The 18163-nt window shown below is 36.7% G+C and overlaps 1 protein-coding gene across 1 annotated transcript in view; it reads right to left on the bottom strand.

Moving 5' to 3' along the window:
• Positions 1–4936: 4936 nt before the first annotated feature.
• PCDH9 (protocadherin 9) overlaps positions 4937–18163 on the bottom strand; it is a 202952-nt gene continuing 189725 nt past the window's right edge. The window contains exon 3 of the mRNA XM_065901912.1: positions 4937–5033. Within this exon, the coding sequence (XP_065757984.1) occupies positions 4944–5033 (90 nt within the window). The 3' untranslated portion in view covers positions 4937–4943. The remainder of the gene's footprint in view (positions 5034–18163) is intronic.

Raw genomic sequence — 18163 nt, forward strand, 5'->3', positions numbered from 1 at the left:
AAAGGGGAGCTCCCTTGCTTCAGCTTGGGTGATGTGTCTTATACTGTTTCCCCAGGCCCCGAGTGACAAGAATCCAAGGTACCACTATCAATCTTATTTGCCCCAAACAGATAGTGAAACACAGACAAGAAATTGGAGAGATTAGATAGATAGATTAAAAAGTCAGTAAAACACAACACACTAAAGCTTGTGACCTACGCTCCAAATAACTCAACATATTGCAGGAAAAATTCCAGTGTTTATCAGAATGAGCACAAGAAAGCTACATTCATCTGACAAAAGAAAAGCCTCCCTTGCGTCTCCCAAGTATTGTGAGGGAGAAATCTGCAGGGGATGCAAGATTTCTTTCACAATGTTAACCATCTTAGATAAAGTAAAAGGCAAGCGTTTCTCTCTCCATTTCAACTGTAAGACTGCATACTGCACCCTGAATATTGTTAGCTCACATTTGCAGAGGCAGATATATGTTGAAAAGGAAGAAAAAGATAATCAACAGAACTATGAACGCTTGTGTTTTCCTGTAACAACATCTGGAGAGATGGTCTTAAAAAAACATGCAATGTGTATACATATATATTTCATACAACAATCGGAGGAAATTATAAAATTTATTCTGAAACCAGAAGTCCTGGGAGTAAATTGTACTCTAAAACAGTTGTGGAGAAATTAGCTAACCATACTTCAGTTTCATGAAATTAATGATGTAGATTCAGGTTTGTTTTTTTTTTTTTTTTCCTCGTAATGTGTTTAAGAACAATAAGATTTTCGTTACTTTTCTCTTGGAAGGGATGAGAAGATATCTATAAAAATGTTTTAAAGTTTCCTAATCAAGATCAGAATTTGCTGTTAAATGGTAAGTAGTTTTAAAGAAGTAGAATAATGTTGGTATTAAATGCTATAACTAATTAAGACGATAAAATCATGATAGTCTAGTATGCTGCAGTAAATAGCCCTCAATTCTTAGTGGTTTAAAGCAAAACAAGGTTTATTCCTCTCATATCATAGCCCATCCCAGGTCAGCTAGAGGCTCTGCTCTGTTTGAGATTTTAGCTGACGGACTAACTGCTACCTGTAACATTGCTGGCTGCCATAATAGAGATAAAGGCAGAGTTCTGGACAATCTCCATGAGCAATTACATACTCCAGCCCAGCCAGGATAAACCTTACTTCCGCCCGCAATTCATTGTATACTATTCACAAGGGATGCTCTAAACACAAGTGAGTCAGGAAGCATAAATATCAGCAAGAACGCCACCATTTCTTAAGTGCCAGTTCCAGGCTGTTTGTGGGAAGCCTTTCCCTCTGCTGGATAATTTTAATGCATGCAATAAAGTGCTTGGGTAAATATTATTAAGGTTCTATCTAGTTTACTAAATGAACCTGGGTTTCACAGAATTTAAGAAGTTTTTCAAAGCAAAAAAATCTACTCCTGTCTTACTGCGGTCAACCTCCTTTCTTCTATACCACACTGTTAGTTAATTAGCACATTAGGTCTCTAGGACTATTTAATTCTTGACTTTAAGAGCAACAGCAAAATGTATGCTGCATGCACAGAGCCATTCTGATTTGACTTTGTAATTTTATGTTACAAAATGTCTGTGAAGCAAATTAATAATATAGAGCTAAAAGATGGTTTTAATTATTTGAAGTAAAGAGAATAGCAGCCTTAACATAAAATAAAAGTGAATATCCTTTGTATTCATTAAGACTCAAAAATTTACTCCAAATAGCTTGTAGAGCTGCAGGGAATATAATGAATTGACATGATACATAGCATCAAGAGCCTATAGGAAAAATGGAGACAGAGCAAGAACATTTTGGCATAAATTATTCAGTAGAAAGAGAAATATGCTGCTCCACCTTCTGAATTTCCTCTTTTGTCTCTTTCCTTTGCTTGGATAGTTCTCGTGGCCTTGGTGTTAACCTCAGAATTTAGTCCCATCTGGTCCCAGCTATAAAGTGCTAGAGACCTCTGTTAAGCAGCATCTTCAAAATTGCCAAGTGTTCTAACTCCTTGATATTGAAAAACAGTAGACTGGAAAATTACAGGAGATTGGTTTCCATAGACCCTTGTTTACAACTGTAGCTGATAATTAGACAGCTCCAACTCACTCTGAGGCAAATGGTTTCTCTGTAAACCTCCAGATCAAAAAAGCAAAACAAACTTCCAAATGAAAAAAAATCTGTGCAGCAAATTTTAAATCCTATTTATTTTTTCTAAATCGCTGTGTTTTACAGAGGCAATCAGCCAGAGTAAAAGTATGAAAACTTAAAATATTTTCTAGATTTAATATAAATATTATGAGCAGAAAAATTATTTAAATGGTAATAAAATAATAAGGAATAACTATTTTTAAAAACCTGATAATCAGTTAGTGCTTTTATCACACCAAGTGCATTAAAATTCTTTGAAGTGAAGTCTTTTCATCATAATATACTAAATTAAATATCTGTTTCTTGTAGAATATGATTCTGCTAAACTAAATTAAAATCAAATCATGGGCAAAATCAATTTTACTTACAATAATCCCAGCCTACTGAGACTGTGGTCTAGTAATCATGATAAACGTCTCTCCTCCTCATATTTTTTCCCAGGTTTAGACTTTCCCAAAAGATATAATTTGTCAACCCTGCACATGTTGTTTATGTATTTCTTTAGAGTACTATGAAGGGAAACAAATGGCACATGTTTCAGCAATCCATTAGAAGAGTCAAAGGAAAAAAATATGTGTTGTGTTTGTGTGTCTGTGTATTTGTATATAATCCCATGTGAAGAGACAGATACAGATAGATAGATAGATATAAGTTGAAATGGAATCCAAATGAACTTGAGAGATTAGTTGATTTAAGAGAGAATGATAAATATTTAAGCTGTCTTGGGGGAATTATGCTGACATTGGATCTTGGGATTACTTCTCACATAAAACTCAGAGGATTTGATATCTTGTCAGGAAACTGGACTGAAACATGCATACATGATGTTAATCATACCTTTGATTGTTCTTTTGTTGCAAGCCCACTGAATGGTGACAGATCAAATGCAAAGAAACACAAGCAAGTGTTCTCTCCACCTCACCTCTCTATACCTAAGTTTTCTCAAAAGAGAACAAGAGTTCAGTTCATTTGAAACATAACATTTTTTTTGTTTAATTTTTAAACAATATGTGAAAACATGTAGTCACCTTTTGCTTAAAGATATAATTATTCTTTCACAAATTATATTCAGTTATCTAAGATTATATTCTCATTTCAGATATTGACAGAACTGCAACTCCAACATAACAGAATTCAATAGAATTGATTTGGGAAGCTTCTTCATCATGTTGCATCCATGCCAGGAATTTGTGAGAGCTAAAATTTCCACTAAGTACCCCATACTACTATGGTTTAGATGATTCCACTTTAATTTTTTTTCTTTTTTTTTAGTTGTGAACTTCAAAAACTGATATAAGATAAAGTGTTCTCAATTAATGGAGGGTTAAAGGTTGTTCCTTGCAGCAGTTTGCAAATAGAAATGAAAAATTTTATACATGTTTGGCCTGTCAATTCAATGGAATGCTTGGCAGTCATTAAAAGTCATCATTATAAATTTCAGACCAGTCAGTTTTAACCCCAAGAGAGTATATTTCAACTTAAACCACATAAACAAGTGATTTTTTTTGTTTTTATTTTTTTTAAGTATGACTTAAATAATGGGAATAAATACTTAGAAGTCTTAAGTGAAGCCTTTTATACAGAACAATCTTTGTTTGCTGTACCATTTTCAGACTCTAGGGGTTCAGTATTTTCTTGCTGAAGGAATAATACATACGGTTAACATGAAACAAAATAAGTCACTTCTTAATCTTCCATATCAGCACACACCTAGTAATTGTTTTCTGTACATGACTAATTTCACTATGTCCAATTTTGCTGCAATTTGTTTGAGGTCATACATCATTTCCCTAATCAGACTGTAAAGATGTTCTTTGGTGAAGCTTGAAGTTGGATGTTCTTTGGTGAAGCTTGGGACATGGTACCCCCAAAAGAAGGCACCTTGGATATTGAATATTTAAGCTAAGGAGTTGAAATAGGTCATAAGACCCTTCTGTGAGATATGCCCTCTCTACACCCAGAGGAAAGGAGCATCCTTATCTCTGAGCACAAAGGGACACTGAGAAGAATGAGACAAGCGGATTCGGCTATATTTTCCCCAGTCTATTGCACTTACCTCATACTCCTGACCTATCACATTCCCCACAACTGTCTATTTGTCATCAAACCTAACATACTAATTCTCAGGTCTGTTTCTTTGGGTCTTCCTTTCCTTACAAAGCCTCTTTTGTCACATGAGAGTTATATCAAATTTGTATGCTTTTCTCCTGTTACTCTATCTTTATCTGTTTAATTTTTCAGATCCAGCCAGAGACCCTAAGATGGTGGAGAAAAGTTTTTCCTTTCCTATACTCTTTACTGTTATATTCAGAGCAGACATTACATGTCCATGTTAAAGGCATGGATCTATATTTTCAGTAGTATTATCTCCCATTAGTGCTGTTGAACTCTGTTCTTGAGAGTGATAAATGGCTAAGGCTTAGAAACAACCTAGGACTCTTACACCTGCAAGGATTATCAGCTGCTTTTCTTCTTCTTTTTCCTTTCTTTTAGCCAAGAATTCCAGATAACAATTATTCATCGTATTTCTATCAATCTTACTTTACTGCCCTTCAGCTTAATAGCTGGGGATGATATCTTAGTTAATGAGCAGAAAAACACAATTGGCAAGTTGACATCTATACCAGGACTATCCGATAGAAGCATGGAAGCCATATGACATGTCTCTGTGTGTTAGTCGGTCAGTCATGTCCAACTCTTTGTGACCCCCGTAGACTGGAGTCCTCCAGGCTCCTCTGTCCATGGGATTCTCCAGGCCAGAATACTGGAGTAGGTTGCCACTCCCTTCTTCAGCGGATCTTCCTGACCCATGGATAGAAGCCAGGCAGGTCTTCTGCATTGCAGGCAGATTCTTTACTATCTGAGCCACCAGGGAAGACCTGGAAGCCACATATGTAAGTTCAGATATTTTATGAGTCATATTTTAAAAGTGAAATGAAGTAAAACTGATTTTAATCATGTATTTATTTAACCAATGTATCCAAAATACCAAATTATCATCACTTCAACATGCAATCAGTATAAAATATTAAGATTTTTACAATGCATGTGTGTGTGTTTACTGTTTTCAGAAATCTGTGTATTTTACACTTCTAGTGCATCTCAACCTGACCAGACAAATTTCAATTGCTCAGATGCTATAGGGGGCTCACAGCTAGCCAGTTGGGAGGCATAGCTTTTACTAATGTAAAAGATCATCTCATTTTCCAAGTACGCACTCCTGTAGTCATGTGATTTTTAACCATTTTTAAAAATAATTTAAAATAATAAAGCAAAGATCACCAGAGTTAAAAAAAATAAAATAAAATAGCATTAAAACAAGTGTCTGAGTGTGTAAACTTCCCAGGCAAGGAATTGCCTGGCAGTGATGTGTGCTGTGTAGTTCCACTGATTCAGGGAAAGAAACCCAGGATTTTAAGTGCTGGCCCCACTTAGTGGTGCAAGAAACAGGGAGAGAGTTGGCTGGGGCTGGTGGTAGTTTCAAGCAAGTTATGCTAACTAAGGATAAAGAACCAGCTCCCTGGATTGAATTTCATGTGTTAAGTCATTGCACAATTTAAATGCAATAATCAGAAAAGTCTTCAGCTAGTTCCCATAAAGCTCTGGCATCTTTAGATCACTGAAAGTTCATAGTTCTTTACTAGTTTCTTTTGGTTAGAATCAGTTGTGGTAACAGAGCATCAGTTTTAATATCTCCTAGACAAATACTTTTATAAGCATCACACATTTATTTTAAATAGAATAATCCAAGAAAGCAGAGTAAACAAGCAAAATACCAAACAATGCTAATTATTTTCTAATTATATAGAACACTGTCACAAAAATAAAATGAATAAAACCTTTATCTTTAATAAACATTACTTCATTTAAATTTTGTTTAAAATATCCCTCAGCTGTCAGGTAAGAGATATGCTAAAATATGATTTTTATATAAGGTTTATTCTTTAAAAGCTTATTTTTTCCAAAAAACAGTTACCAACAGAATTTAGTTTTGTATGCCACAGGGAAGGGTATTATGCTAAAAGCTGGATATACAAAAGTGCCCGAAATGAGGTCTCTACCGAGGTATAGGAGGAAAGAGAACTAATATTTATTGTGTTTAGAAAATTAGCAGTTACATATTTCTTACATTTAACCAAAATCTTTTAATCCTTGGATATTATTATCTCCACTTTATACAGGGGGAAATTGAAATTCAGAAAAATTAAATAGCCTGTCCCTGTTTTTACAAGTTTAAGTGGCAAAGTCAGCATTAGAGCAGGTGTGTTTGATCCCAAACCTCAAACTCATTTCTGAACAGCATGCGGCTTACAGTTCAGAATCATCTAGCAAAAAATCGTAAGTAGGAGAACTAAAGGAAAAATAACCTTCTTTCAAAAATTTACTGAAGTACTACATTTAATTCAACAACTATGCATGTAAAAACACAAAACTCAACTATTTTAAATTATCCCAACATATGAAAATATGAAGTAAGGACTAATCCTAGCAGAATATGTTCATGTCTTTACTTTCCTGACATATAAGTCCAAATAAGTGTACCCACAATAGTAAATCTTTGAGTTTAAAATTTTGATCCTATCTAATCAGGAAAGTCTCTAAACAAAGTTTGATTGCGCACTGTTAAAAAGAAGACAGCAGACCCAAAATGGAGTCGCTTATGTAAGCCCCACAGCACCAAACCGAGACTCAGAGTATCGGCTCTCCAAGAAACAGAATCTTAAACCAGTGAATCCGGAGTCACCCAGTCAGATCAGCACCAGTGAGACAATCATCCTGATAGACCCCTGCCATTCCCTAAATGAAAATACCCTGTGATAAGCAAGCCCCTCTTCTATCTGCTACAACTTCCTTGTTCCTGACACAGAGGTCTGTGGAGCTTCTTGAGCTCACTGCTTTCTTGCTACCTCTGGAGGTCTCTCTGGATCCTGACTCTGCAGATTTGCTTTATGAGTTTTCACACTTTATTTGAGCATTTCTTTTTTCAGACTTCAAAATCAGTCTGGATCTGGGGTCAGACTGGGTCTGACTGAAACTGAACAGGACCCAGTGTGGAGCCTCAGGTGAGTAAAATGTTATTTTAAAGCTGAACAATCAGGTTAATTTTACCAAAGATAGTCTTGAATTACAGTGCCTTCAGAGGAGAATTTTTAACTACATAAGCTTTTACCCTTACCAAGTATCCTAGAGAGAAAGGGGTCTCAGCCAAGCATTTACCACAAAGGGTAGGAGGAAAATGACTTTTCCTCTTCTGCAGGTGGCCACAATGAGACCTACTCCTTCATCCAGCTCATTCAGAGCCTGCAGACACAGGATCCTGGGAAAAGTGGCAGACACCAGCAAAGGGAAAAATTCTTACCAGAGTCAGCTCTCCCAGATCTCTACTGTAGTGCCTGATTGAGAGACAGAGGTACAATTTCATGTTGTCCCTTCCTTTCCAAATTCAGATTGGCAGGTAAAAAAAGTTGTAAGAATTCAATCTTTGAATTGGGACTTGTGAATTTGCTTTCAGGTACCCATTTCTTGTAGATCCTTTCCAACCCAGGGACAGCTAGTGCCTTCTCGTTCAACTTGTTATTGCGTCCTGAGAATTCATGTTGGATGGGCACCCCCCAAATATTGCTGTACAGAAATGTGGGCACACTTCATTTGCAGCTTGGGTCCTAACGTTGCTGCCAGCTCTGAGGGAACTGCTTCCTTGTTTATCTTTGGGAGTGACTCTGAAACTTGGGAGCAGAGCATCCTTTGCATCTTTTCTGGGGACTCCTTTTACTTCCAAGGTGTTGCTCATTATTGCCAGGAATATTTATTTCTCCCAACTAAAACCAGACTAGATATGGTAAAGGATTTTCTTTTTAAATTAGCTCTGTGGTCAGAAGTTGACAAGATTGGCAGCTGATTTTCAGAGCCTGAAGGCCTCATCCCCTAAGTGAAAATGAAACCGTTCAATTCAGCTCAGTTCAGTTCAGTTCAGTTCAGTTGCTCAGTCATGTCTGACTCTTTGGGACCCTATGAATTGCAGCACGCCAGACCTCCCTGTCCATCACAAACTCCAGAAGTTTACTCAAACTCATGCCCATAGAGTCGGTGATGCCATCCAGCCATCTCGTCCTCTGTCGTCCCCTTCTCCTCCTACCCCCAAGCCCTCCCAGCATCAGGGTCTTTTCCAATGAGTCAACTCTTCCCATGAGGTGGCCAAAGTACTGGAGTTTCAGCTTCAGCATCAGTCCTTCTAACAGCATCAGTCCTTCTAATGAACACCCAGGACTGATCTCCTTTAGGATGGACTGGTTGGGTCTCCTTGCAGTCCAAGGGACTTTCAAGAGTCTTCTCCAACACCATAGTTCAAAAGCACCAATTTTTCGGCACTCAGGTTTCTTTACAGTCCAACTCTCACATCCGTACATGACCACTGGAAAGACCATAGCCTTGACTAGATGGACCTTTGTTGGCAAAGTAATGTCTCTGCTTTTTAATATGCTATTTAGGTGGGTCATAACTTTCCTCCCAAGGAGTAAGCGTCTTTTAATTTCATGACTGCAGTCACCATCTGCTGTGATTTTGGAGCCCCCAAAAATAAAGTCTGACACTGTTTCCACTGTCTCCCCGTCTATTTGCCATGAGGTGATGGGACCAGAGTCCATGATCTTAGTTTTCTGAATGTTAAGCTTTAGGCCAACGTTTTCACTCTCATCTTTCACTTTCTTCAAGAGGCTCTTTCGTTCCTCTTCACTTTCTGCCATAAGGGTGGTGTCATTTGCATATCTGAGGTTATTGAGATTTCTCACAGCAATCTTGATTCCAGCTTGTGCTTCTTCCAGCCCAGCGTTTCTCATGATGTACTCTGCATATAAGTTAAATAAGCAGGGTGACAATATACAGCCTTGATATACTCCTTTTCCTATTGGAACCAGTCTGTTGTTCCATGTCCAGTTCTAACTATTGCTTCCTGACCTGCATACAGGTTTCTCAAGAGGCAGGTCAGGTGGTCTGGTATTCCCATCTCTTTCAGAATTTTCCACAGTTTATTATGATCCACACAGTTGAAGGATTTGGCATAGTCCATAAAGCATAAACAGATGTTTTCTGGAACTCTCTAGCTTTTTTGATGATCCAGTGGATATTGGCAATTTGATCTCTGGTTCCTCTGCCTTTTCTAAAACCAGCTTGAACATTTGGAAGTTCTTGGTTCACATATTGCTGAAGCCTGGCTTGGAGAATTTTGAGTATTACTTTACAAGAGTGTGAGATGAGTGCAATTGTGTGGTAGTTTAAGCATTCTTTGGGATTGCCTTTCTTTGGGACTGTAATGAAAACTGACCTTTTCCAGTCCTGTGGTCTTTCAGTCCTGCTGAGTTTTCCAAATTTGCTGGCATATTGAGTGCAGCACTTTCATAGCATCATCTTTCAGGATTTGTAATAGCTCAACTGGAATTCCATCACATCCATTAGCTTTGCTCGTAGTGATGCTTTCGAAGGCCCACTTGACTTCACATTCCAGGTTGTCTGGCTCTAGGTGAGTGATCACACCATTGTGATTATCTGGGTCATGAAGATCTTTTTTGTACAGTTCTTCTGTGTATTCTTGCCACCTCTTCTTAATATCTTCTGTTTCTGTTAGGTCCATATAATTTCTGTCCTTTATTGAGCCCATTTTTGCATGAAATGTTCCCTTGGTATCTCTAATTTTCCTGAAGAGATCTCTAGTCTTTCCCATTCTATTGTTTTCCTCTATTTCTTTGCATTGATCGCTGGGAAAGGCTTTCTTATCTCTCCTGGCTTTTCTTTGGAACTCTGCATTCAGATGGGAATATCTTTCCTTTTCTCCTTTGCTTTTTGCTTCTCTTCATTTCACAGCTATTTGTAAGACCTCCTCAGACAACCATTTTGCCTTTTTTCATTTCTTTTCCATGGGGATGGTCTTGATCCCTGTCTCCTGTACAATGTTGCGAACCTCCGCCCATAGTTAGTTCATCAGGCTCTCTGTCTATTAGATCTAGTCCCTTAAATCTGTTTCTCACTTCCACTGTATAGTCATAAGGGATTTGATTTAGGTCATACCTAAATGGTCTAGTGGTTTTCCCTACTTTCTTCAGTTTAAGCCTGAATTTGGCAATAAGGAGTTTATGATCTGAGCCACAGTCAGCTCCCAGTCTTATTTTTGCTGACTGTATAGAGTTTCTCCATCTTTGGCTGCAAAGAACATAATCGATCTGATTTCAGTTTTGACCATCTGGTGATGTCTATGTGTGTAGTGTCTTCTCTTGTGTTGTTGGAAGAGGGTGTTTGCTATGACCAGTGCCTTCTCTTGGGAAAACTCTATTAGCTTTTGCCCTGCTTCAGTCCGTACTCCAAGGCAAAATATGCCAGTACCCAATTTATCTTTTAGCAACATAAAATTTCCTATCTTAAATTTTTTAAGTTTCTTAACATTTTAAAGTTGGAAATGTTTTTACAATAATGTTTCTCTAAAAATAAAAACTAAATAAAGTCACTTGATTCACATTTAATGCCCACTTTTTTAAGGCATATAATAAAATATATTTAACTAACATTTTCATAAAACATTTTATTAGCAATCATTTCTAATGAATCTCTTGAATAACTGCAAATATCCTTTCTCTCGAAAAGAATATGAACAGAGTATCATATAATGTACTAGGATCTTTTTTCAACCCTGAAATTTTTCCAAAACCCCAAATAAAATAAAGTGAGTTGAAAGTGGGGAACAACCTTTGTATTCTACATTGCTGTTCAGTTGTGAAGAAAATAACCTAACAGAATATAAATTTAAAATACTATCCAGGTTGCAATTGTTTCAAAAAGTATATTCAAATATTTTATAACTAATTATCTACTAACCAAAAAGAAATTACTTCAATCAAAATCACGGGGTAATATGATTATACTCTGCTTGGGGAGGATCAGGTCAGTTTCAGGCCTGCTTAAGGCCCCATTACTTCCCTGTCTGTGCAAAGAATGAACAGCTTGATCTCATAGGGCTTTTCACACCCTTTAATAGACTACCCCCTTTCATTCTTCATTTGCTTTTTCCAGACCACAAAAGTTCTTTATGGTAAAGAAACCATTACATGTGTTTACTGTGAGGAAATTTCTACTAATTAAATTGTTGCCTTTTTACCCTTATGGAGGCTAAGAATAAAGGGTACTAATGGGAGCAGATTTAAGCAGATTAATTGATAAAGAATCTGTGTTGCTAATTGCTCTGCTGCTCTGAAAAATCCCTGGATCATCAAGAGCAGGGTATAGGCAGAACATATTAAGCATGTGAATATGATATATAATTCGTGTTACATCAAGTAAAAGAGTAATAATTCTTTTTGTCAGAGATCATTAAGCTTCCCTCCTTCTCTTGAACTTCTGTAATCCAGAGTGCTTGAAGAATGTTTCGGGTAACACAGGTCCCAGATTTTTGTCAGCCCTTCCATCTACTATTTGAAGATTAAAGAAGATAGACTACTTTATAAATACAAAAACATGTATTTTAAATAAAACACAGTTGTCTTCCACACAGAGGCTTTTAACGGCCACATATTATTACTTTCTCTTATTATGGACTACATTATGAAGTATTTTTTATTCTGTGCATCTACAAAGAAAAGTTTAGAAGTACCAATCGGAAGACATAAGCTCTACCTCATGTTAAATATTGCCAAGCATAACTGCTGTGAATTAAGCAGTTAATTTTACCTTCAGAGACGTAAGAAAAGAAAAAAAGTTCATTTTTTAAATATGTCAACAGGTATTATGAGGTTTCTAAAATCAGTAACATTGAATATAAAGAGACATGGACAGTCATTCGCTGTAAAGAGTGAGAAGTAACACCTCACATTTGTATGAAAATTGTCTTTACTATTTTTAAACCTTTCCTTTTCAGGCTCACAACTGTTTCAGGGACCTACCTGCTGTGCTTGTTTATAGTGATTACATAGAACAAGCAAAACAACTCTTTTATGTTGAGCCTTTCCAGTTTTATCTAAGCAGGGCAATTGCAGCTGATTAAATTGTGCAAAGGACATTGAGAAGTAGTGTATTCAGTCTTAATGTATATTTCCTCTTTAAATTATACATCTTAACAGTCCTTTTTACAAAAAACAAAAACAAAACAAAACTGTGGTCTAGAGTAAGCATTTCAAATTATTTGTTCAATTTACTTCTTGAATGCAAAATCTAATGATAACATATCAATTGGTTCTCTTTATTTTTTTTTCCCACTCAAAGTATTGGTGTTCAAATTATAGTCTGCATATGGGCAATGTTAAAATGTAGATTCCTACCCTGACTTTCCAGAGATTCTAATTCAATAGGTCTGGAGCAGTTGTCTGTACATTTCTCAAGCTCTTAAACTCTAGGTAGTCTGGCATATATTTTGAGAAAATGTGCTTCTAGCAAATTGAGGCAGTAATCTGAACAGTCAGATTTACATACCCATCCCTGCTTACTTCCCCAACAAAAGGCACCCTCTCTTCAGAGAGTCTTCTCTTTAAGGAAAAGCAACTATACCTGTCAGTTCACTAATCCTGGACATAATAGAGAAAACAGAAAGAACTAAATTATTTAATGAGGATAGAATGATCAGATGTAGGGTATTAGTAATCCCATTTCTCTGTTTCCTGGCTAATCACTGGCAGTGATATTTTTAAACAATGAATGACTGCCTTCCAAATAGCAAAAGAAACTAATATTAAAAGTTAACCCTCTAATATTAAAAAAAAAAGCCAATAGATAATAGATATCACTGTATAATATAATGTTTGACTCTTAGACTGGAATTTTTTTTTTTTTTTTTTTTATTTAAAGCTGGTCATTTATGGTCTGGCAAAACCTTGGTAGGGATGAAGAAAAATTAGGCAGTATCTATCAAATCTGAAATCATTATAATCTTTTATCTAGGAATCTTACTTTAAAATTTATTTTTTATTGAAGTAGTATTGATTTACAATATTGTATTAGTTTCTGGTCTACAGCAAAGTGATTTAGTTACACATAACATATATATATGTATATATATTTTTTATATTCTTTCTCATTTTGCTTTATTACTGGATGTTGAACATAGTTCCCTATACCATGCATGTGCTAAGTTGCTTCAGTCATGGTCAACTCTGTGCAACCCCATGGACTGTAGCCCATCAGGCTCCTCTGTCCATAGGATTCTCCAGGCAAGAATACTGGAGTGGGTTGCCATTTCCTTCTCCAGGCCCTATACGATACAGTGGGACTTTGTTGTTTAGCCATTCTTTTTTATTTTTTATTTTGTTTTAATTGATAAAGCTCTTTTGCTTTTTTACATGTCATTCCCAAACTCCCAGTCTATCCCTCCCATCCACCTTTCCCCACTGATAACCATAAGTTAATTCTCTAAATCTGAGCATATATTTTTGTTCTATATTAGGTTGGTGCAAAAATAATTGTAGTTCTGCATTTTTGAACTTTGCCATTTGGTATTGGAATAATTTTTAAGTAAATGTGGTCATTTTAATGGGCATTTATTTCTTTATTTATTTTTTTGGCTAATGACTTATTATTTGCTGTTTATTTTATATTAATATTTATTCTAGACTATAGAAATGATGTTAGACAAAAGCAAATTTGAGGGATGTTTTTATTCACATCCAAAATGAGTTATAAAGCAACTCACAACAGAGACAACTCACAACATCAGTAATGCATTTGACCCAGGAACTGATAACAAACATACAGTGCTATGGTAGTTTAAGAAGATTTGCAAGGGGGAGAAGAGCCTTGAAGATGAGAACAGTGGCTGTCAGTGGTCAATTGAGAATATCATCAAAGCTGATCCTCTTATAACTACACAAAAAGTTGCAGAAGAACTCAGCATTGACCATTCTACAGTCATTCAGCATTTGAAGAAAATTGGAAAGGTGAAAAAGCTCATTAAGTCGGTGCCTCATGAACCGACCACAAATCAAATAAAAAATCATTTTGAAGTGTCATCTTCTTTTACTCTATGAAACAACAGATGGAAATACCAGGCCAGTTTACCTGCCTCCTGAGAAACCCATATGCAGATCAAGATGCAACAGTTAGAACTGGACCTAGAACAACAAACTGGTTCCAAACTGGGAAGGGCGTATGTCAAGGCTGTATATTGTTACCCTGCTTATTTAACTTATATGCAGAGTACATCATGAGAAATGCTGGGATGGATGAAGCACAAGCTGGAATCAATATTCCTGGGAAAAATATCAATAACCTCAGATATGCATGATACCACCCTTATGACAGAAAGCAAAGAGGAACTAAAGAGCCTCTTGATGGAAGTGAAAGAGGAGAGTGGAAAAGTTGGCTTAAAACCTAACATTCAAAAAACAAAGATTATGGCATCCAGTCCCATCACTTCATGGCAAATATATGGGGAAATTTTTTTCTCTCAAATAACTACAGGCAGTGATTGCAGCCATGAAATTAAAAGATACTCGCTCCTTGAAAGAGAAGTTGTGACAAAGCTAGACTGTATTAAAAAGCAGAGACATCAATTGTTGACAAAAGTCCGTCTTGTCAAAGCTATGCTTTCCAGTAGTCATGTATGAATGTGAAAGCTGGACCATAAAGAAGGCTGAGCACAGAATTGATACTTTTGAATTGTGGTGTTTGAGAAGACTCTTGAGAGTCCCTTAGACTGCAAGGAGATCAAATCGGTCAATCCTAAAGGAAATCAGCCCTAAATGCTCATTGGAAGGCCTGATGCTGAAGCTCCAATAGTTTGGCCACCTGATACAAAGAGTTGACTCACTAGAAAAGTCTCTGTTGCTGGGAAGACCTGAAGGCAGGAGGAGAAGGGGGCAACAGAGGATGAGATGGTTGGATGGCATCATTGTCTCTATGGACATGAATTTGATCAAACTCTGGGAGATAGTGAAGGACAGGGAAGCCTGGAGTGCTGCAGTCCATGAGGTCACAAAGAATTGGAGGTGACTGAGCAACTGAACAACATGACCTGACTGCAAATCAGAAAATTATTTTGAAATGACATCATTTCTTCTTCTATGCAATAACAACAAACCATTTCTCAATTGGATTATGATATGTGATGAAAAGTGGATTTTATACAACTGACAATGACCAGCTCAGTGGTTGGACCGAGAAGTTCCAAAACACTTCCCAAAGCCAATCTTGCACCAAAAAAAAAAAAAAAAAAAAAATCATGGTCACTGTTTGGTGGTCTGCTGCTGATCTGATCCACTACAGCTTCTGAATCCTGGTGAAACCATTACATCTGTGAAGTATGCTCTGCAAAGTGATAATACATACTGAAAACTGCAATGCCTGCAGCCAGAATTGGTCAACAGAAAGGGCCCAATTCTTCTCCACAACAATGCTCAACCATAGGTTGCACAACCAACACTTCAAAAGTTAAACAAATATGTTTACAAAGTTTTGCCTCATCTGAGTGATTTTAGTTGCCTCATCTGGGTGATTTTACCAGACCACCCACCAACAGACTACCACTTCTTCAGGCATCTCAACAACTTTTTGCAGGATGCTTCCAAAACCAGCAGATGCTTTACAAGAGTTCTTTCAATCCTGAAGCATGGATCTTTACACTAGGAATAAGTAAACTTATTTCTCATTGGCAAAAATATGTTGATTGTAATTGTTCCTACTTTGATTAATAAAGATGTGCTTGAGCCTAGTTATAGTGATTTAAAATTCACATTCCAAAGTCATATTGCTTTTATACCAACCTGATAACTAAGTGACCTTTAGCAACCTTTTAAGAAGCTTTTCTAAAAAATAAAGCACAAATTTACTAAGTATATAGCAAGAAAAAATTAAGACAAACTATCCAATAGTATGAAAATGCTTAAAAAACATATGATTCAATATCCTGTTAGCCCATAAATCTTAGTAAATATGCCAGTCACAATATTAATGATGAAATTGGTTACCTAGTAAAAGCTACATACTTCACTTAAGACTCATTTCAGATTGTTGAGAGATACCTCTCATCTAAAATTTGGAGTGACCTGTTGTATGCTTCTGTGTGTTCATGGGAGGTATCAAGCATGTCTTATGGACAGTGGAGGTTAAGGTTCTACATGTTGTAATCCAAGGGGCAGGGAGGAAATTTCATATGTAACTTATTTCAGAAAACTAGCAGTGGTGCTACGGTAAATATAGGGAGGTGGGGGGGAGGGGGGTTCAGGATGGGGAACACATGTAAATCTGTGGCTGATTCATATCAGTGTATGGCAAAAACCACTACAATAGTGTAAAGTAATTAGCCTCCAACTAATAAAAATAATGATTTTTCTTGATGAAAGTGAAAGAGGAGAGTGAAAAAGTTGGCTTAAAGCTTAACATTCAAAAAACTAAGATCATGGCATCTGGTCCCATCACCTCATGGGAAATAGATGGGGAGACAGTGAAAGCAGTATCAGACTTTATTTTTTTGAGCTCCAAAATCACTGCAGATGGTGACTGCAGTCATGAAATTAAAAGATGCTTACTCCTTGGAAGAAAAGCTATGACCAAACTAGAGAGTGTATTAAAAAGCAGAGACATTGTTTTGCCAACAAGGGTCTGTCTGGTTAAGGCTATGGTTTTCCAGTGGTCACGTATGGATGTGAGAGTTGAACTGTGAAGAAAGCTGAGCGCCCAAAAATTGGTGCTTTTGAACTATGGTGTTGGAGAAGACTCTTGAAAGTCCCTTGGACTGCAAGGAGATCCAACCAGTCCATCCTAAAGGAGATCAGTCCTGGGTTTTCATTGGAAGGACTGACGTTGAAGCTGAAACTCCAGTACTTTGGCCACCTCATATGAAGAGTTGATTCATTGGAAAAGACCCTGATGGTGGGAGGGCTTGGGGGCAGGAGGAGAAGGGGACGACAGAGGATGAGATGGCTGGATGGCATCACCGACTCAATGGGCATGGGTTTGGGTAGACTCCAGGAGTTGGTGACGGACAGGGAGGCCTGGTGTGCTGCAATTCATGGGGTTGCAAAGAGTTGAACACGGCTAAGTGACTGAACTGAACTGAATAAAAATAAATTGAAAAAGAAATATTCTGAAATTATATAACAGAACACAAAAGAGAATATGTTCTGGTTGTAATATTAAACAATGTACATTAAAATTTAACATCAATCTCAGGATTTGTATTGCATTAGAAATATCTGTTAAGTGCTGACTGTATACAAGATGATTTTCTTTGTTTTAATTTTTTTTCATCCAAACAAAAAATTAAAATAATGTTTGACCACATGCAAAAATGAATAGCAAGTTTTTTGAAGAAAGTGATTTGGTTCTACACAAGCACATTTACAGGTGCCCGTATGAGTCTCTGAAATTCCGGTCATACAGCAGGGATTTTAGGCTTTAGACATTGAGTAATCACACAAGGGGCTTGTTAACATTGCAAATTTGTGGATATCTGTGCCCAAATGATCTGGGGTGGGGCCTGAGGATTTCAATTTTTATAAAGTAACCAATTTCATTCTTATTTCAGTCATCTGGATTCACAATTTGAGAAAGCCTGCCCCAGAATAAAGTCTAGATAATTATCCAAGGAGGTATTCCTATTGGCGTCCTCAACTATAGTAAATCTTGAATAATATTATGATGAAACTGCATATACCAAGCAGCATAGGGTTCCAAACTCCAATGGTAAGTGATGATCACAGAGCGTACTCACATGATCATATGTTAGATTGTTTAAAGTTGACAAATTAAATTTTGGCAAATAGTTTGTCAAAGATATATATATATATATGTGTGTGTGTGTGTGTGTGTGTGTGTGTGTGTGTGTGTGTGTGTGTGTGTGTATGTGTGTGTGTGTGTATATTTTTTACCAGATGAATATTGAGTCATATGATCTGACAGTAAATATCAAGGCATATATCAATAAAAGTTACTTTTGGTTCATGCCATCAATGACTTAAAATTTGCTATTACAGAAATGTATATATTCAATTAATTTAACTGCAGGAAATTGCGAAGAACTAAACGTGTCATTTTATTCCAC

This window comes from Muntiacus reevesi, chromosome 11 (assembly GCF_963930625.1).
Source record: "Muntiacus reevesi chromosome 11, mMunRee1.1, whole genome shotgun sequence".
Classification (NCBI taxonomy): domain Eukaryota; kingdom Metazoa; phylum Chordata; class Mammalia; order Artiodactyla; family Cervidae; genus Muntiacus; species Muntiacus reevesi.